The sequence below is a fragment of the Rousettus aegyptiacus genome, unplaced genomic scaffold, assembly GCF_014176215.1.
Source record: "Rousettus aegyptiacus isolate mRouAeg1 unplaced genomic scaffold, mRouAeg1.p scaffold_m13_p_8, whole genome shotgun sequence".
Taxonomy (NCBI): Eukaryota; Metazoa; Chordata; class Mammalia; order Chiroptera; family Pteropodidae; genus Rousettus; species Rousettus aegyptiacus.
The window spans coordinates 20,763,413-20,784,748 of record NW_023416311.1 but is presented as its reverse complement, the minus strand read 5'-3'; the positions used below and the strand labels follow the sequence as shown (position 1 = coordinate 20,784,748).

The 21,336-nt window shown below is 45.1% G+C and overlaps 2 protein-coding genes across 3 annotated transcripts; one reads left to right on the top strand and one right to left on the bottom strand.

The window, feature by feature from the left end:
- Positions 1 to 1,030: 1,030 nt before the first annotated feature.
- On the top strand, positions 1,031 to 9,721 carry PHKG1 (phosphorylase kinase catalytic subunit gamma 1). 2 transcript variants are annotated; one of them, XM_016138551.2, is made up of 10 exons: positions 1,031 to 1,587; positions 3,682 to 3,786; positions 4,298 to 4,476; positions 4,928 to 4,982; positions 7,444 to 7,509; positions 7,792 to 7,955; positions 8,348 to 8,438; positions 8,563 to 8,716; positions 8,892 to 9,017; positions 9,402 to 9,721. In XM_016138551.2, the coding sequence occupies exons 2-10, from the start codon at positions 3,704 to 3,706 to the stop codon at positions 9,645 to 9,647; spliced, it is 1,164 nt and encodes a 387-aa protein (XP_015994037.1). In that variant the 5' UTR covers positions 1,031 to 1,587; positions 3,682 to 3,703; the 3' UTR covers positions 9,648 to 9,721. The 2 variants fall into 2 exon arrangements, with proteins under 2 accessions (XP_015994037.1, XP_015994038.1); XM_016138552.2 differs by having other exon boundaries at positions 4,298 to 4,403; positions 4,933 to 4,982; positions 9,402 to 9,647.
- Positions 9,722 to 9,831: 110 nt separating this feature from the next.
- Positions 9,832 to 21,018, bottom strand: SUMF2 (sulfatase modifying factor 2). The gene is given in 12 exon segments (XM_016138553.2): positions 9,832 to 10,902; positions 12,087 to 12,231; positions 12,413 to 12,497; positions 14,368 to 14,423; positions 15,247 to 15,397; positions 15,742 to 15,764; positions 15,767 to 15,785; positions 16,245 to 16,297; positions 16,300 to 16,380; positions 18,920 to 18,944; positions 19,126 to 19,180; positions 19,182 to 21,018. Coding segments are annotated over 12 exon segments (909 nt in total). The 5' UTR covers positions 19,313 to 21,018; the 3' UTR covers positions 9,832 to 10,817.
- Positions 21,019 to 21,336: the final 318 nt, after the last annotated feature.

The window sequence follows — 21,336 nt, the reverse complement described above, 5'->3', positions numbered from 1 at the left end:
CCACAGAGACGGGCACAGGGAATAACTTAGGTGCATTGACCTTTTGTCCTGTGGTCAGGAGGGATTTTGTCATGCATCAAAAGTATATACTAGCAAGAGTCAACTCTATACCTTAGGACCAAAAAAAAAAAAAAAAAAAAAAAAAAGCTTATTGACACTAACAAAGGAGGAGATTGAGGTGTTTTCATACTTGGAGCCAGATGATGCATCTCAATTTCCTTTAGCAGTTCAGCAAAGTATTTCCCCAGAGTGAAGAGATAGATGGTCAGTATGATATAATAGAGCACTTGGGCCCACATCTGGGGTTAATCTCAGTCCTCTATTCACCTATTTGGTAACTGAGCAAGTTCATTCTCTAAATTGTTTAATACCAGAGTTTTGAAGTCCAAGTGAGTGTATATGAAGTGCTTTGTAAAATGCTAGTTAAATGGGTGTTTGTGGGCTCAGCTGTGAAGCATTGTATTACCCCTCCATTTTGCATATTAGAATTAGGGATTTGAAAAAAGTTTTAGAATAAGAGAGAGCAATAAACCAGTGTCTACTGTGCTAGCATGTTGTGTACATTATTTCCAATTTTGTCAGCCTTGTAGGTAGAATCATACTGCTGAGAACACCCAAAGAGCCCAAAGTCGCACACAGAACCCATATGCTTTTCCTGACACTCAGAACTCTTCCCAGTAGAAACTGCAGCCTGAAAATAAAATGAATTAAGAATAAAACAATGGAGGTGGCTCCACAGTGTAGTGGTTAGCACATCTGCTTTACACACAGAAGGTCCTGGGTTCTCACCCCAGGTGAAGCCACAGACGATACCCTGGGTGCCAGCAGCGGGTGCAGGCCACTAGCACTAGCATATGGGAGGAGACGCCCCGCCTTGAGAGACCTATCCCTTAAGGGGAAATGGCAACATCCATAGGTCAGGGCTGGAAGACTGTGTGTGGGGGGTGGGGTGGGGAGTGGGGGGTAGGCGGTGGGGGGGCAGTGATACAATGAAGGCAGATCAGAGGTAGATTTCTGAAGGAGATGTTCCCTATAACCTTTAAGGTTTGCATTTTATAGAGCAGCCACACAAAATGTCCCTAAGCAGGTTCTGACTTCCATGTCCCAACATTGTAGTGTGAGTGCACCAGTGCACTGTGTTTCCTGATCTTAAGAAACACAGAAATTGCCCCCAGAGAAGCTAATGCATTTCTGGCAAAGCTGGCCTTATAGCCTCTGGGCCTGGAGGCCAAGTGAGCTCTAGAAGGAAAATTAGTCACCTCTCACTGAAATGCCTGGTCCGAGGTCACCTGGACTTTCCTCACCCTCCACCAGAGGTCACCCTTGGTGAGACTTGGGTCTGTGCACTGTGCCTGCTGAGCCTTGGCCTGCATCCCGGGTTTGCAGTTGTGATTTATTTTTGGCATTTCAGCCTACCGTCATCAAGTTAGCAAAGCCTGAAGGAAGAGCAGCAACAAGATATCCGCTCCGGCTACGGGTGTCTGCTCTCGACCTGCTTCAGTCCTCTGTTTTTCCCCCTTCCCCAAGGGGCTCTGGGACCCTTGGGATTCCTGTTGAATTCACTCAAAGGCCTGTGAGGACCTAACGGTAAGTAACTGGGCCAGTGATGGACTAAAGCCAGGCAGTAGGCAGGGAGAGGGGAGAGGCTGTGGGGTAAAGAAGACAGAAACCACCAAATCTATTAGACTTACTTTTCCCTTCTGAAGGGCAGATGGACCAGAAGAGTGGCAGTGTTGACTCTTGAAACTCCCACCATGGAGCTTATCTACAGAAAGTGGGTCCCTGAGACTGTGTTTTTAGACTCTGAGTTTAGGGGAGGGATGTTATATTCCAGAAAAGACTAGGCTACCTACTCCCATTTGGTGACCCTTTTTAAAGGGGTCTTGGGAAGGGTGTTGTGGGTATAGGTGGGGCAGTGGACAGTGGCACAAAGTCAGCCCCAAGTTAGGCCTAAAGCAAAGGGATGGGGCAATAGAAACCTACCCCGCCTGCACTGAGAGATTTGATTGCAGCCAGAACTAGGTGAATGTGCTCATGCCAGGGAATGAAGTCCCCAATTAGAGTGGCATCCTGGGGTAGGTCTGCCCATTGCAGGCTGGGAGAAGAGAAAGACTTGGTACTACTCAACTTTGGGAGGTGAGGGCACAGATGTGCATCTTGAGAACTTCAAAGGACTTGCTGGGAAATTAGCTTGTCTTTATGGAAAACAGACACTCCTGTGTTCAGTTGGGGTTGCTGACAGGGCAGAGGCAGCCTGTGAGCAGCCCAGGTACCTGCTGGTAGAGGTTATGGTTGTTCAAATCTTTTCTCTGTTAACCATGTACCCAGCAGTGGGGACACCAGGCTTTTTGAAACAGTTAGCCTGAGACCTGAGGTAGCCAGGGCTGCAGCTTGGCTGGTCATCAAACTGGCCACTTGGGTAGGACAGGCCTTCTTGGACCCAGAAATGGCAGTAGAATCAGGGCTAGAGGCAGTTTTGGCCTTCCTGAGTGGCAGCTTGTGCCTGTTTTCTACCTGCTCTTCTTTCTGTTAGTAGATGATTTTCTTCATTTCTCAAATCCTTCATCTAAGGTAGGAATTCAGTACCCCGGTGGCCTCTACATAGATGAAGCAAACCTGGCCAGCTTAGCAACTCTGAGTCCATGCCTGAGAGTTCCAGCTTTGTATTGCGCTCCTCCCCCGCCACCCCCGCCCCCACTGCAGTAGGACCACTCAGGGCTCACTGGCCACTGTTAGGTAGAACATGGTGCATGCATTCTGCCAGCAGGACCCTGAACCAAAGGTATACCTCCAACTGCCAACTCATATCTAGGGAATAGCACCTGCATACCCGCACTGGACACAGAGGGCAGGGACAGCTGGGACATCCTAGAGAAGATCACAGTTTAATGTGGGAGAAGACAGCACACACTGACAAAACTGATACCAGAGGCTGGGAGACCAGGACTCAACCATCAGGCTCTGCATCCCTCAGAGCACCTGGCATAGTGCTTCACAAAGAGTATAAAAGAATGAATGAATGAGAGAGTGATTATGGAAGTCCTGGTTAAGGATAGAATGAGTGAGGACAGAGCAGTGGGCAGCAGAGGAAGCATGTCCTGGAGGAAAGGGTGTTTTCAGGGTCAGACGGTTGGTTAGGACTAGGGTAGATAAGGAAAGGCTATTAGAGCAGCATGTTAAAAAAATGACATTGTGAGGCTTCTCATCTTTTCCTCAAGGACAGAGAGAAGGTAGAGGAAAAACAGGACTACTCATCACCTCAGAGAGAAAAGGAAACTGCATTTTAATTTGTCTTCTTAAGCATTCCTCAGTAGTTCTTTCTAAAACCAAGGGTGTACTGTCCCCCTCAGAGCTAACCTTGGGGCTTTCCTGCTTCAGTCCTGGGCCTGGGACTAGCTGATTATTTGCAGCTTCTACTGGGGAAGTATGTATAGGGAAGCACATGGTCACCTGGGGCTGACAAGTTTACAGCTAGTGGGAAAAAGGATGTTGGGTTCTTTCCAAGGCACTTTTTTTTTTTAGTTCACAAACATTTATTCTGAACATTTGCGATAGACCAGCTCTGTGCCAGGAGAGACAAAAATAAGTGAGAGAAATTGTTCCAGCCCTCAAAGAACTCATCCCCAAGGTCAGGCAGGAAGGCTGATAGCTTCTTTCTATTTTCCTCTCAAATCCCCTCAGAATCATCCCCAAGGAGCTGAGCATGACGTGGGATGAAGCGCTGCCAGACTCACATTCTGCACAGGGTTTCTATGACAACTATGAGCCTAAGGAGATCCTGGGCAGGTAAGGCCCAGACCTTCACCAGGAAGTGCTGTCCTAGGCTCCAGCTGGCTCCACAGACTGGAGCCATCTCTGCTTGACCTTGAGCAATGACCTCATTTCCATCCCCAAAGCACTGTTCATTTGGAGAATCCCTCGGTTTGGGTCCTGCCCTCCTAAACCAGGACAGATAAGGGTGTACAAGAGTAAGTAGATCGGAGACTTCTCCTGGCAAAGAGTTCCCCCGGATGCTGCTGACAAGCACATCCAAACTCAGCTTTGGGACCGGGTTAAGAATGAGGGGTCAGAGGAAGCTTATGGCCTTGAGAATGCATGGTTTCTTTCTTTGTGTGAAAGAGCACTGAGCTAGAAGTTAAGAGGCCTGAGACCAGGCCTAAGACCAGGTTTGCAAATCACCTTTGCTGCGCCTTCTTCATCCTACTGTCCCAAAAGTTTACAGTGAGTTAGGGAACAAGATGTGGGACTTCTCCTAGAGTGAGGGGCCCTTAGGACTATCTATCCTCTGTACCCCCAGGGGAGTTAGCAGTGTCGTCAGGCGTTGCATCCACAAGCCCACGTGCCAGGAGTACGCAGTGAAGATCATTGACATCACGGGCGGGGGAAGCTTCAGCTCTGAGGAGGTGCGAGAGCTGCGACAGGCCACGTTGAAAGAAGTGGACATCCTGCGCAAGGTTTCAGGGCACCCTAATATCAGTGAGTGATGGCCTCAAGCCACATCAGGGTGCTTTACCATGATTCTGCTCTGATAACCCAAGTCAGGGAGTGCAGCTTCATTGTGCAGCTGGCCTGTCCAGAGTGTCTCCTGCATCCTGAGGCCTCACCAGCCCAGTTCCCTGAGGCTTGAAGTTCCTGGTTCCAACCTCCAGGAAACCTGCTCCAGGGATTCAGTCCTGTCTAAGCCTCCTCTTTCAGCCAGACAGAAGGGGTAACAGGCAGGGCTGGGGTTGGGTACTGGTGGGAGAATGGGTGAGGGAAATGTCTGGGCCTTCCCCCTGCCCTGGTGGGCCTCCTTTGTGCACCATCCTGATACCACCTCCACTTTCAAAGTTCAGCCCTAGCAACTTTAATCTCCCTGCCCCTATGCCTTGCTCCCCCTCCCCAGGCTTCTCTGCTACCTAAGATGAGCCAACCATTTCCATTTCAGTACAGCTGAAGGACACTTATGAGACCAACACTTTCTTCTTCTTGGTGTTTGACCTGTAAGTACCCAGCCCTGGAGTCAACCATACCTGGGGACTATTGGAGAACCTGATACTATGGTCCCCCATCCGGGGCTTCCTGGAGACCAGCAGCCAGCCCCTTATACTGTGGATGCCAAATAGGATCAGAAATGCCCCTGGGATCAGGCCGCCACATTTTAAATCCTGGGTCCACTGATTATGAGGTGGAGGATTTCTTTAAGTATCGGTTTTCTCATCAGTATTATGGAAGTAATAATAACACAGTGACTGGCACAATGTAAATAAACGCTAATAACTGTTAGCTACAGTGATGAAGATAGTGGCCATTCAATACTTATTCTAGACACTAAAGTTAGAACAATGAATAAGACAGATAAGGTCCTCAACTTTATGTAATAATTTTCACAGGTAATGAACGGAAAGCAATTAAGCCATAATATTACACATAGTTATGTATGTGTACATATACATAAAGCTGAACAGGGATTAGAGAGGGGTAGAGATTTCTTTTTTAGTTGAATTGGTCAGGGAAGTCTCTCTAGGAGGTGACCTGAGCAGAGACTTGGAGGGAGGAATCCAAAACAAGACCTGGAGCTGGAGCCTTCCAGCAGAGGGAAGAACGAGAGCAAGGGCCTTGCTGGATGGGCTTGGTATGTTTGAGGACTGGCAAGGAAACTAGGGTGGGGGAATGATGCAGGCATTTTAGCTATGGCAAAGACTTTGGAGGATGGAGATCAGGAGAGTAATGTGGTCCAATTCTTTTGAAAAGGATCCTGCCGACTGTCATGAGGCAAGAGTAGAAAGGTGGAGGCTAGCGGTATTGAGGGAAGAGACCCCTCCAGGGAGGTAGAGGTTGAATTTGGGTGCGGTTCAAAGATGGAGATCATTATCAACATCATCATCATCATCATCATCATCATCAACAACATCATCATCACTATTTCCCTGCCTCTGCACCAGTGGGCTATTGAGATGATCTCTTTATCACAGGTGCCTGTGGGCCCTTCAGTTCTGAGAGCCTGTTTTCTCAAGAAAGGAAAAATTATACCAACCACTCTGCCTATCTCACCAGGCTCTAAGCATCAAATTCAAACAATACAAAGTGTTCTGTGAATGGTGCAATCATATTACCATTTTTATTAGAAAAGTTTCACAGAGAAAGGAACTCTCCATCTCCTTGTTCCCCCGCTCCGTCAAATCCTCACTAAAGAACAAAAATCTTTGCTGTATGATTCATTGTTGAAGGGGTGTCTTGATTTCTCCATATACAACAGCTAATTTAGGGACCAGATTTACTTGAGAAAATTATTCAAGTAGATTTCGTATTGTTGGAACATTTCATATTGTAGCCATACTGAATATGTGCAGTGTTAATTTGCTTGAAGACACAGTTTTACTTGGCATGTGTATACAATTAAACCACCAGCTCCAGGAAGGCAGGGGCCTTCTGATGTGCCTTGCACAGTCCCCTAGCGTTTACTAGTAAATCTTATTGGGGCTGCTGCTGCTGCTAATAGTGAGTTCTCCTAGTGTCTTTAAAATGGAATTAAAATGATAAAAACTGGATTCACACATTACCTTTTAGGAACAATATAAAACAAGGCTCACCTCTTTAAATTCTAGGTTGTCTCCTCAAACAGAAACTCCCTCCTTGCTCCAGCAGCTAAACTCGATTGTTTTATTGCCTCTCGGTGACACTGTCAAAATCCCTTGTGCTCTAAGAATCCCACTGCTTTTCATGGAAGGGCGGGTGAAAGGGGGCAGGATGCACCTTTCCTATTAATTTAACCCAGGAAGACTTTCCCAGGGCCCCACCAGATTTGCCCAGCTGCAGCTATGCTAACTCTTCTCAGTGGAACTGTCCTGTAGAGCCCTTGGGGACAGCTCAAATGTCTCTAACCTTTCAAGAAGTTGCTTTGGGAAGCTATTTTTAATGCTGCCCCAAGTTGCCCTCCGGGTTATAACTAGATTGTTCCAGCAGAGACCTCTTTATAGATCATCCCAAGAAGTGAGAAGACTGAATCACAATTCTTAATCCTAAAACAGGCAAAACAGCTCCTCCAACACTTGTACTGCCACTTCTTCCATTTGTTCCTGGGAAAAATCAAGATACTCTGGTCTTTCTGATTTGGGTCTGGGGCCTTGGGCCAGGGGGCCTTGGGCTAGTCTCACCTCCCAGCCCTGTTTTTTGGCCCTGATAAATCCCGTACATGCTGTCATTTACACAGATGGTTGCAGAGTGGGGGGAGACCCTCATATTGATGCCATCCCACCTGTCTAGACTTCCTTGGCCTTCTTTCAATCCTTCCAGATAATCTCTCCACTCACTTCCCCAGCTCCTCTCCACAGACCTTGGTTCTTTGTGGGAGTGACCCACTTTGACTCTGGAGGTATTAGGGTGAGAAACAACTCTCTGGGAGAAGGGTAAGGAGGGAATGGTCTTGGGACCTATACAGTTACAAACCCTCTGTCCCCACAGGATGAAGAGAGGGGAGCTCTTTGATTACCTCACTGAGAAAGTCACTCTGAGTGAGAAGGAAACCAGGTGAGGGTCCATTTGCCTCTCTCCCTACTTCCTGCCTGAATCCTAGTGCTACAGGCACCAAGGTCTTGGAGGGGGTATATGGAGCATACTTGCTTGGGCTGGGGGTGTGCACCACTGGCTTTTATGGCCTCCTTCCATCCTTGGTTCAGCCTAGACTGTCTCAGCCTGCCCTGAGTCCTCTCTTACTTGCAGTCTGGCTAATAGGTGGGCTTTGTTCTCTCTGCCTGCTACTTGACCCTGCAGAATAGGAGATAAGAGTAACATGTGCCTGTCTCACCCCAGAAAGATCATGAGAGCCCTGCTGGAGGTGATCTGCACCTTGCACAAACTCAACATTGTGCATCGGGATCTGAAGCCCGAAAACATCCTCTTGGATGATGACATGAACATCAAACTCACAGACTTTGGCTTTTCCTGCCAGCTGGAGCCAGGACAGAAGCTGCGAGGTCTGGTAATGTGTGTTGGCCCACGTCAGGGGCTCAGGCTTTCTTATTAACTCTCCCAGGAATAGAAATTGTCTGGGTTTCTCTCCTATTCCCTCCCACTCCAGAATAAAACCCCTATCATTTCAAGGCTACGTGTCTTTTCAGGTAGGCTCTCTTCCTAGGACTGAGCCGAGTCAGGTTCCCACTGCCTGAGTGGTAGACCTGGATGTCTAGACATGATCACAGAACAAATAAGCCCCAAGCAGGTGGCCCTATGGGCCAGCACCTGGTCCATGCCCTTAGCCCTGAAGTTGGTCAGCCCAAACATCATTTTGGTTACATCTCAACTGTTTCTTTAGATCTTCTTCCAAGTATCCCCCATTGACCTATCCTGATGATAACTATTCCTGCAGAGATCTGTGGGACCCCCAGTTACCTGGCCCCAGAGATCATTGAGTGCTCCATGAATGATGACCACCCAGGCTACGGGAAGGAGGTGGACATGTGAGTATGTTGGGGAGGAGGGACAGGATGCCACCGTGACCAGGAATACCTGATTGAGAAGGGGAGGAGTTGGCAGGAGCTACAGCCAGCCCACCTGTCTTCCTCCCCATCCACCTGGTGCCAGGTGGAGCACAGGAGTCATCATGTATACCCTGCTGGCTGGCTCCCCACCCTTCTGGCACCGGAAGCAGATGCTGATGCTGAGGATGATCATGAGTGGCAACTACCAGTTTGGCTCACCTGAATGGGATGATTACTCGGATACTGTGAAAGACTTGGTGAGTGCCCTGGCCTGCTGCCTCCAGGGATCAGGCAAGGGGAAAAGTTCACCATGGAGGTAGAAGAGTATGCCATGCCACAGGATGGAGGAGTCTGCCAGGAGAGACCCCAAGTCTTCTAAAGTGCTGGAGGGGACTCTGCATTCATGTTTTCAGTCCCCCCTTGTTCTCTCAGGTCTCCCGCTTCCTGGTGGTGAACCCCCAGGGCCGCTGTTCTGCAGAAGAAGCCTTAGCGCATCCCTTCTTCCAGCAGTATGTTGTGGAAGAAGTGCGTCACTTCAGCCCCCGGGGAAAGTTCAAGGTACTTAAGCTCCCTTCTCACCCAGGGCCCTGGGGCAGTTGTTACTGCCTCAAGTCCAAGCCCCCAAATCCCCTTTTTTCTCCTGAGGGACTACTACTTACACCTTCAGGGTTTCCAAGGCCCCTTTCCTCCCCTACCCCACCCATAATGGTTCCAGCTCAATTTCTTCTGGCTTCAAGCAAGACAGATGTCACCTGACTGGCTCCAACAGTCTAAATCCCTGCAAATACTGGTAGGGTGAAAATGGAAAGAACACTAGGAAGGGCCCAGCAGAAGCCATGCAAGTCTTCATGGCAAACAAGCTCAGGGCCTCCCTGCATTGGAGGGAGAAGGAGACAGGTTTGCAGGGGCTGGGTCCAGGTTCTCAGTCCTGGCCCTCCACAGGTGATCGCTCTGACAGTGCTGGCTTCAGTGAGGATCTACTACCAGTACCAGCGGGTGAAGCCTGTGACCCGAGAGATTGTCATTCGTGATCCCTATGCCCTCCGGTCTCTGCGCCGACTCATTGATGCCTATGCTTTCCGCATCTATGGCCACTGGGTGAAGAAGGGGCAGCAACAGAACCGGGCTGCCCTCTTTGAGAACACACCCAAGGCTGTGCTCCTCTCCTTGATTGAGGAAGAATACTGAAGTGCCGGCAAGTGGAATAGGGCGAGTAGGTGGCAAAAGAAAGGGAAAGCAGCAGAAATATTAGTCAAAGGAGTGAGATTGTGTGCTGGCCTCTCTCTGTCCAGAGGGGCAGTTGGTCCCTGCCAGGACTCCTGGAATTGGGCCATTATCCCTCTCAGAGGCTCTATGCAAGAAGATCGGGCACTCCCATCACACAATGGTAAGCGCAATAGCGGTTAGGCATAGAGAATAGGGCACTAGGTATGATCCAACAGCAGGGAGGCTTCCTGCTTCTCCACTTCCCAGTTATAGCACTATCTCAGTTTCTTTTTCCTCATGGGAGGCCCAGAGTTACTGACACTAGTATGTACTTCCCTTAGGGTCCCTGGGTGAGGACAAAAGACAGATAAATAATCACAGAAGATTTTACTGACATCATGGCATTAAGTGACACCACGGGAGCAAGTTCTTCTCAGGGGCACATGTTTTTAGAGGCATATGGAAGCCCTTACATAATCAACAATAGAAAGGAAAGCTTCTGATATTTGTCTTTCTGGAATATTATTTACTTTGTGACTCCCATGATGTAGTTTTCCCTGGTAAAAATTCGGTTCTCCTAGACCCTTTTAATACTGACATGTGCTTTAAAGAGCTCATATTGCTGCATTTTACATACAGGTTATTGAAATTAAATTCCTTCAGAAGCACATGAAACACTACAAATGAGGCAAATGAAGGAAGCATTTCTTTCTGCAGCAATTTGCTGGGAAAACAAAGAGAACTGGGGGAAATTATGCCTTGAGAAAACAATGTCAGATCCCTGAATCAGACATCAAGAAAGGCGGAGGGAACAGATTTAACATTTTTTTAACAAACTGCTTTTCAGAGCACTCTGCCCCAACTGTTTGAGTATTTGGCCCCTATATGATTAATACGTGGCCTCTAATAGGCCAGCTCCAAGCCATAATTAATAAGTTGGGCCCTTTCTCCAAGCGATAGACCCACCCCTTCTCTGAGGTAAGAGGTCTCACCTACCCTGGTGAGAGGTGTCTGTAACAGAGGGATGGGGGAAGAGGAAGATCATTCCTGAGGCTGAAGGTGAAGAGCTTGGAGTTTGGCTGTGTTTGGAATGTCACCAGGGAGTGACATGGGTACCATGGAGGACTCTTCTCCTTGGCTTTACATAGCTGCTCACAGCTTCCCAGGTGGTCAGCCAAAACTAGAAGCACAGTGGAAGCCTAGGTTGTCAGAGGCTGAATCTGGAGTGTTGCCCATCCTGCCACCAGAGAAAGAGAGAGAGAATGGACATTTGTAAAGAATGGGGCCTGGGGCCTTACCCAACTTTCCTCTTCCTCTTCCCATAGCCTGCTGTGATCTGGGGTACCTGAGGACTGGGGAGGGCATAGTCTGGAAAGAAGCTTGGTGTGAGGGCAGTCTGGGAGATATGAAGCAGCCTTGGGACAGGGTGGAGGAGTGAGAGTGGTTCTGAGAGATTACACTGGAAGGGAGGAAAGGCTATGACTAATAACTTTGAGTTTAGAATAACTCAGCTGAAATAAAACCCTTTGGCAAGAAGTGAGAATATCGTAGCACCACTCAGTACTTCATACTTTTCAAAGATACTTCTCATATATTCCTTCATTTGCCATTTCCCAATGGCTCTGGAAAGCAGGATTTGTTCACCATTTTATAGACTCAGAATCGGATGTAGATAGATTTAAATGTCTTGCCCAATGCCAATCACTGCTTCAGTGGCACAACAGAATCAATGTCAAACCCAGTTTCCTGGTTTCTAGGCCAGCCTTTCTCCACTACTAAAAAAGGTGAGAAAATCCAGGGGCCCCAACAGATCAAAGAAACATCTGCAAACATGAGGCCACAGGAAAAGTGGCCTCTATACAGTCCTCATGGAACCAAGGAGTAGAAGGAGTTGCAGGGAGATCAACCAAAATAAATCTACATATAAATTAAGTGTAAAGTCCTAGAAGGGGACTCAAGAGCATGGGACTACCGAGCTACCATTTGGTGCAATCACTAACCATTTGTGTGAAAGGAGCATGTCTCAGGACCTCCCCGAGCCTATTTTTATCTTGATTGTAAAACAAAATGATTGTAGAAAATGATTTTTCATGTAGCCACCAGTTAGAAGAGTCAATATTTCTATGACCCTTGGCCATGACCTATTGATGTGGCCATTCTACTTTCCTCCCTCTGCACACCTAGTTATGAGGACAAGAGGAGAAACCCATATAATGAAGATGCTGGACACAAAGTCTCCCTTGGTGCTGAGAGCTGACAAGAAAAGGCACAAGTTGTCCTGGACTCTTGTTTTTCATGGCAAGTGACGTTGGCTTTACTCTCAGTTCCCAGTGGAAGTAGTGACAACACCAGTTCTGGTGTCGCCTATTCTCTGGGAGGCCAGGACCCAGACCTTCAGTCCCCAGTTACCAAGCTCCTCACCTGGTAGTGACCTGGGCGTGGTGATTGGCGGAGCCATCAGACGTGTCAATCCAGGACCCTCCCCGGAGGACACGCATGTCCTGATCGGTATTTTGGTATGGTGAAGCTGTACACTCCCACACATTGTCCATGAGGTCATAGAGCCCTGCAGCACAGCAGGTAGGGCAGTCCCAGGCTGGGAAGCACCACACTCATCCCTCCTAGCCATCAAAGCCCTGGGGAGCAAGTGCTTCCCTGCGGGTCCTTCTGTCTGCCTCATTTATCAGGCAGAATGATCCCACCAACCAATTTGTGAATGTTGACAGCAATTGGATGAGAAATCTTACCATAGTTATTCTGTGGGGGGACAGCACTCACTGGGGAGACTCCATGGAAGCTGTCCTCAGCCTTGTCACCCTTGGGGATCTTTCCCTGAGAGGAAGAAATTTAGACTAAAGGATTTACTATCCTTTCTAAGGCAGGTGTTCCTACTTACCCAGAAGAAAACCAAGGTCATCTAGCTGTATCATCTGGGATAGGATGAAAAGCATGGCGAAGTGACTTAAAGTTCCCATCCTGAGCTCTCAAACCAGTGGCCTCATGTCCTCCACCATGACCTCCTGGCTGCATTAGGAAGTGTGTGCCAGCAGTAGTCCATGTCAAGCCCATCCCACTCTCATTTTCTCTACTCTCAGTGACTTCCTCCCCTATGCCTCGAACGCCATGTGCTAGGTCCCTTCTTTCTTCCTTTTTCCATGCTTTGCACTCCCTACCTTCTCATGAGCCATGATGCTTGTCCTGTGCTCTCTTGTACCATCTCTTTCTCTTCTACCACCAACAGGTTTAACTCTCCCTCACCTGCCCTGACTCTACCTTTCTCATCTTTTATTCTTTACCACCAAAATTCTTGAAAAAGTAACCTATATTTGCTGATGCAATTTGTTCAATTTGTTCATTCTTCTCATTAAAATTGGGTTCAGCTGCCACCACTCTATGGCAGCTGTTCCTATGAAAGGGAAGCCAAAGGGGTTATAATTTACTCAACACCTCCTATGTGCTAGGACTGCTACATTTATCTCTTTTAATTCTTACAAGGTTGTGAGGCAAGTATTTTCTCCCTTTAAAAAACTGGCACCTGAGGCTCAAATGGTTAATTTAGCAAAGATCAAACAGTGTATAAACCAGATATTTCTTTCTGCAAAATTCTGATATCATGATCATCTAAAAGGTCAGTCTCTCTCTCAGGCCCTTTTCAGTGCTACCCCCTAAAATGCTGGTGCTGTGCTCCCCTCACTCTACAGAGTCTCCTGGGGGGAATATATCATTCTTGGCTATGGTAAATATTGATGACTCGCACACCACTTGCTCTGACCCAGACCTCTGTCCTAAGTTTCAGACTTATATTTTCTACCTCTGACTGAATATATAAATGACCGACAGGCATCTTAAGCTAAGCTGACTCTACACTGATCAAGTTCTATCCCTTTGACTCAACAAGCATATTATCTATTCTGAATAATGATAGCACCATCACCCTGCTGTCTAAGCTTAGATTCCTGCTTTAGCCTAACTCTCTTCTAACCATCCACATTTGATTAGTGACCAAACCCAGTCTATCGTCTCAGACATGCTTATCTCATTTGACTTCCTCTCTATTCCACTTTCACTTAATTCAAGTGTTTATAATCACTTGGGCCATTGCCACAGACTCAAATTCAGAGATCTGCAACCACTGCATCTCTACTTCATCTGATCCTGCACAAATTAGCAACAATTAGCATCCCCAAGTCGAAATGATGTAGTTACTCCCCTGTTTAAAAACCTCCACTGCCTAGAGGATAAAATCTGAAACTGTATCTTGGCACACCTTGTCCTTCAAAATCTGCCTCCGATCCACTGTCTACTTCATCTCCTAACATCCTCTCTCATTTCTCTATGTTCCAGCCTCTCTGAATTTGTCATGTCTTCAAACATACAGTACTGTCTCCTAATACAATGACAATACTCATGTTGTTTCTTCTCTTCTGCTCGGAATACCCTCTGCTCCACTTTTCACTTGACAAATTCCTATTCTATCAGCTGAATGCCATCTTCTCTATAAAGTCACTCCCAGCACTCTCAGGCAACGAGTGATTTATTTCTGAGCACACCCTACCACATTGTCTTTCGCTTTACCCTTTACCAGTCTTCACTTCCATTAGAACACAAAGCCCTCTGAATCCCACCACCTAACACAATGCCTAGCCTACAGCAGGCCTTAATGATTTGAGAAAGGACAGGAGTGAGGAATGTATGTCCTTACCTGCCACAGGTCGGTGCGACGTAGCTGGAACTGGTTTCCCCATGGGTAAATCTGGCCTGCCAGGAGAGCAAGGAGACAGCAGGGGGATAGAGATAAGAGTCGGGAAAGAAGGGAAAGACAAAAAGAATGAGGGAACCAAAAGGAAGTTAGGAGGTGATGAGAAAAGGATTATTTATTTTTATTTCCCATGCTCATCTCATCCACTCACTGCAACCCGGCCTCCTGTATTACCGCAGGACAGTGCAGTCCTAGGTGTGGTTCTAATCAATGCCAGTGTGTAAGCTATTTGTTAACAGTTCATGTTGAGATCAGCTCAGAAAAGAGAGTAACTACTGAGAAACTTGTTAACTGGACTCAGATTGGCTAAATGAACAAGCAACTTCATTTATCACATTAATCAGTCTGACTATTGGTATAGCTGTTGTTATTTCAAAGCGTGTGTAGAGGTGCTGAATATGGGGCACTGCTACTTCACTCTCACAACTTTTTGTTTTGTTAGTATTGCAGAACAACAAAATTACAAGCAAACGGTGATTCTTTATATTAATCTCTATACACCCATGGAAAAGGTATGAGTTTGGATAACTCTTTTCTCTTTCCCTATGCCATGTTGTTCTAATTATATTTACTGAAATGAACATGTCTGTGGAATCTCCAACAATAAACTATTTTATGCCTTTTTTTTCATTCCATTTTTCTAGTTATTAGTTTTTATGGTACTTTACATAAGTATTAGTCTGAGACAGATTAGAAAAGAAAATAGCAGCAACTGGTCCTGCATCACATGCTTTAAGAAGCACTCTTCCCACCCTTTAAAGCTTCCTATGCAGGGCAGGATGGGGAGAAAAATAAAAAGAAATCGCCTTGGCATGTCTGTACTCTTCAAGCCCTGTCAGGCAGCAAACTCCCACTCTTCCTCAGTGGGCAGCCATTTCCCCTTCTAAGCTCAGTAGGCACGAGCATCATTCCAGCTCATGTGTACCACTGGGAGCTCCAGGCTCTCTTGGATGCCAGAGCCAGGACCTGCAGGCTGTAGCCAGGATGAAGTGAGACAGGCCTCTGGGAACTCATGAAAGTCTGAGGTAGGCTAGGCTTAGGGTATCTAAGTTCAGCTTTTAACACTAGATGAAGCAAGGAAGTTGGAAGAGATAGCCTGGTGAGTGAAGAGAGGTCCAGAGTCAGAAAGAAGAGACTAAACATGAGACTGAAAAGAGAAATGGGATGAACAGTGGGGAAAAGATTAGCACAGAGGAAACAGGGTTGATTGGTTGTTTCTTTGAAATTTCTCTGTCATCCTTTTAAACTCAGTATTCCTAGATGGACAAGGGGTCTAGGGAAGCCAGCCCTCCAGGGGGCAGAGGAATCAATCCTTACTTGCCTCCAGAATGCCCTTTCACTGGAAGCCACCAGAGAACAGACTGCAAAGAAGAAAGAGCATGACTAAAAGAAGGAGCACGACTGCAAAATCCTCTAACCTAACAAGGGCACCTTCCTGACACACAGGAGGGAGAGAAGAGTCTTCAGGCGGAGACTCAGGTGGTCCAAGTAAGGCTGTGTCTGGAATCTTTAAAAGCATGACATTTCACAACCCTATTAGAGGGAGGCTTGTCAAGATGTTCTGCTGCTGGTTCAGGAGGTATCATGAACTCTATATGTGTCTGGGTCTTTACAGAGTGTCTCTATGCAGAAACCAGCTCAGTGTTAACTTCCTGTGAGTGTGTGTTCATCTTACTCTTCCAGGGAGGGTTTTTCTTCTTCCTTTCCTCCAGCTCTCAGGTTTGATTCTCTGCTGTGGCCCAGGTGACCCCATACCCCACAGGATTCAATGTCCAGGTCCCACTTCCATTCCTTCAACTGCAAGCCCCAGGTTCTCTCACTTTCATCTGCTGAGTTGCTTTGTTTCTAAGCTCATCGGAGACAAAGTCCTCAAGATAAAACTCCATCCAAACATCTCAGCCTCCGTCCGGTATTTTTTCTCCCTGACAAACTCCCTGAAAAGAGATATTTCACTTGGTTCAGCTGAAAGGGCTCTGTGCTCCATCCTCACCCTCTCCTGCTCTGGAAAAGCTCCTATGTCCTTTTCCTATAAGTCATATGTCACCGAGTTCTTGTGAACTCCAAGGAATTAACCTGAAACCCTGAGCAGGAGATTTTCTTTTAAAATCTGTTACTGTATATGCAATTCACTACAATAAAATTTACTTTTTAATATATACTTTTGTGAGTTTTGACAAAGCTTATAGTCATCATCACAATCAAAAAACAGAGCAGTTCCATGAAACACCCCCCCAAAATTCCCCATGCCCCTGTAACTACCAATCTGTTTTTGTCACTATAGTTTTGCCTTTCCTAGAATATAAATTTATATAAATTGAATCATACAGTATGTAGTTTTGGGTCTGGCTTCTTTCACTTAACACTGAAATTCATTCATACTGTTGAAGTTATCAGTAGTTTGTTCCTTTTTATTGCTGAGCAATATTTCATCATATGGATATACCATATTTTGTTTATTCATTCACCAATTGCAGGTCATTTAGGTTATCTCCAGTTTTTAGAGATTATGAATAAGCTGCTGAGAAGATTTAAGGGTGGGGAATGGTTCTCTTTTCTGAAAGCTCTTTCTTCCATATCTAATCTCACAACATCACGGAAGAGAGTCAGAATATGTTATTAACAGATGAAAAAAACTGAGATTTTAGAATGGATTTTCATATAGTTTGGTATGGCTTAGCAAATTTCAGCAAGCAGATTGCTGGGGTAAGATGAATCGTTTTCATTGGGCTAATAGTACCCCAGCTGATATAAGATGATATCATACACCCATCAAAAGGACATTGAGAATAGAGGAGTTGATCAGAGTTGGTAGCAATAGCTATTTACTGGCCTCAGAGGATCTGAAAAGTTTGAGAACCTTTTACCAGAGAGGCAGAGACAAATTGTGGCTTCTAAGCTAAGTTTAGGGGCTTGCTGGAGGTAAATTATATTTCTGTCATATAATAAGTCAACTTTGAAATATAAAAGAAAGCATACCATGTACCTATCTACCTACCTATTTCGGTTTGTCATCATATGGAACAAGTCTGATCACAAGTGATTTCTTTTTCAATTTTAATAACTTCCCTGTTTAAAAGTATTTCCAAAAAGCATATATAAGCAGTACATATTGTACTTTAGAAAAATGAGAAAATGTCAGTAGATAAAAAGAAAAAATATTAAAATCACCCATTACTGGCCACTTCTACTGCCACCCAGACCAAGATGTCCAGGACTATAATTCTACATCCCCTCAGCCCCTACACCAAGTACGTCACCATGGTCAAGCCTACTACTACCCACTGCTGGCCTGAGGCGATGGAAACATGCCCAATGTGCCCAGCTACCCCCAGGATCCTCAAAGCCCAAGCTTGGAGTGGCTGAAGAAACTGTGAGCAGCTCCATTGACAGGGCCCCTCTTGTGTGGCCCCCAATAAAAATGTGGAAACTAAAAAAATAAAACAAAATCATCCATTATCACATCAAACTAATATCATTCCATATTCTCCCTGCCCTTAGTTCTTCTCTCTCCTCCCCACCCCTCCTCCTCCATTTAACAAGCTGCTTCCCTGGAATTATTTTCTTTTGGAAGTCACAAAAACATGGGCAAAATCTGTCAACTAATGCAATGTTGTACTTCCAGTTCTTTTTTAAATGTATATACATTCCACATACATAGTTTCAAAAAAATGGGATCATACCCTATATATTGTTTTGCAAGCTAATTTCTTCACTTAATATTTCATGACTAATTCTTTTTGACAACAGGACTTTAAATGGCTGCTAAGTATTCCGTTATATTGATATGTTTAAGTGATTCTTAAAAACTGTTAATAGTTATTTACAATGTCATCTTTTTAGCCTAGCAGTTTTAGACAACTTTAATTCTTTCCTTAAGACAAATCCCTAGAGGTAGAATCACTGGGTCAAAAGGCCTGAGGAGTATACCAACAATCCTATGCTTACTTCAGTATGTCTCCTGAATCAGTTTGTCCCCATAACCTTTTATCTTAAAAAGGTTTATGTCCACCAATATAACATTTAAGTCATTTCCCACATGTGCTTTACTGCCTTCCTGTTTCCTCTCCTTCTTTTCCCCTTCTCTATATATTCCCTGCTATACCATTTGAAGGTAAGTTATAAAATGTTGTCACCTTCAGGAAACTAAGACAGCTCAACTTGGCTTTTTAGATTAGGCTGGAACCACAGTGTTTGACTCCTAAAACAATGCCATTTCCCTCAGTAAAGGGAATTTAAGGTACTCTCAGCTAGTACCACACTTCTCCCAATCCCTTCCCCCTTGTTGAAAGGTTTCTGTTGAGTGTTTCACTTTTGCCCATCTTTTTAAGTGCTATGCTAGCGTAACAAAAATCTACGGGCTCAAAAGGCAGGGAATTTGAGTTCCAGGCCCAGGTCTGCCACTAACAGAGAGCGAGGTAAACATTTTTGGACTTCAGATTCTTCGTCTGAAAAAATGTAGAAAACACTTATCCCACAGTACTATTGCAAAGATGATAAGTGATTGTAAACAAGCTAATTTCCTTTTAGATATTAAGAAAGGAGATTAGAAAGAGACTACTCTTCCTGGAAGAACACCTGATGTGCCTGAAGAAACTGTGAGAGGCTCCATTGACAGGGCCCCTCTTGTGTGGCCCCCAATAAAAATGTGGAAACTAAAAAAATAAAACAAAATCATCCATTATCACATCTCTTTGTCATGGCAAAGAGTTTTACTGTCACCTCCCAGACAGGCCCTTCACCATCTCTGCCATCTGGTGAATCTCCCATCTGGTAGCTGAACCATGCTAGTCACCTGCCCATTCCCTGCAGAGAAAAAAAAGAGAGTCATCAGTAATACATGAATATATATAAAACAAATGGCAACATTTGGATCATATGTAACACTCATAAAAATGAGTATTCATAAAAAAAAGGATTAAAAATTTGGCTTTAAATTCTTGTTCTGCCATTTAATTTGCTAGTTGACCTTAGGCAAATTACTTAATCTGAGTTTCAATTTCTTCATCTATAAAGTGGGAATAGCATCTATCTCATAGGCAAAGGTGTATGAATTAAAATGACGTATGAGATGTTGAACACGTGGTAGGTTTTCAACAAATGTTTTTTTTCTTTTCCTTACCTCTCTCTTCTTCTACACAACCACCTTTGTCCCAGGTAGGTAAACCTAAACACTATACTTTGAAATATAGTACCTTTTTACCCATCTTGTGCTCATGCTGTTTCTCTGCCTCTTCCTCTCCATTTGTTGAACTCTTAGCAATTCTTAATGATTTTCACCATTATATCATATGCTCCAGAAAGGAAAGGACTACATCTATTTTGCCACTGTATCCCTGGCATCTAGCACAAGTACACAATAATTATCAAATCATTGAATGAGCTCCTTCATACTTGCTGTTTGAATGCCTCAAAAAAATAATAGAATTAAAAGGATCTTTAACTCAACTCTCTTATTTAACTGGAGGAAACCAAGAGCCAAAAAGGAAAATGACTTAAAGAGCTAGTTATCAGGAGACAGGACTAGATCCAGGTCTCTTTATTTTCAGGTGCTATTTCCAACAGGCAACATTTCTCTGGCTTGATGTATTACTTTATGGTGATACATTTCTATGTAAGGATGTCTAAAAACCATTAAGTTACTCCGTTAAGTCCACGCCTTTTCATGTTCCTTAGAATCCTATCTTTGGCCCTCCTCTCATTCTCATCCTGATACACACTCACACTGATTATTTCATTCACTTCAAGGGAAAAAATGGAACAAACAGGGAAATCTCAGAATAAAGGGGAATTAAGAAACAACATACAACTGCAATGTATAAAGTTTATTTTGACACAAATTCAAAAAGTACACTAATTGAAAAAAAAAACTTATAGTAAGTGTATTTAAACACTAACTGGATGTTAATTTTGTGCGTGGAAAATGGTATGGTATTTTTCCTTTTCGTGACTGCTTATATTTTTGGCTATTCAGGCTGAGTATTTACGAATAAATTTGTATGCCTGGATTCACGTCAATATGGCTCCGGCCGGGGAAAGATACCAAAGCAAGATTAGCCATAAACAGACAACCGTTTATGCTGAGCGACGATACGTGAGGCTTGTTACACTCTTTTACTTTTTAATGTCCAAGATTCCAAAATAACAAAATAGTGAAATAGGATAGCTGTTAATTACCTTGCTGGGTTGGCCACCTCTGGGAGGTGCCAGCAGCCCGACCAGGAAGCCGAAAAGCCACCGGTCTCTCCTACCAAGGTGAAGCGCCCCACCCCTTTCCTGATGCCTCCTAGGACAAATGGCGCTAGGGGAAGGCAGGCAGGCCAGTACACTGACCTAGCTTTATCTTCGGGCAGGACAGGAATGACAGTAGTCAGCAGCTGCAAGGAGTCCATGCCGGAAACGCGAGTCACGGCGGCACCAATAGGATACTCATTGTATGGCCCTGCTGCGAATGCGCTGTACATCTCCCAAGTCAGCCTCCGACCCCTTACAAATCCTGTCAGCTGAAGGGCATGATTAATTCCACAGGCCCAGGAATAAGCTGGGGCCTGAATTTAAGCAGGCAGGGTCGGTAATTAAGAAAAAGCAATATTCTTACGGTTAGTGTTAGAAGGTCCTGCCATTCCAGAACCCTTTCCTTCATTACCTTGTGAACATTTCGCCTTCCTTCCCTTTTATATTTGGACTCCTTTTGTGCTTTAGAATATCATTGCCAAGATCACAGAAAAGGTTTCAAGTTAACATTTAGTGTACATTCCCTGCAGGCAATTGCCAAGTCCTCAAAATACAAAATTTTGCAACACAATTTCACCTTTGAGGAATGCAGAGATACACCAACTGTATAAAACCAATTTTGAGGAAACACATAGGAGAGGATAATTTGAGTTAGAAAAAGATGTCACTGAAAGTTTTAGG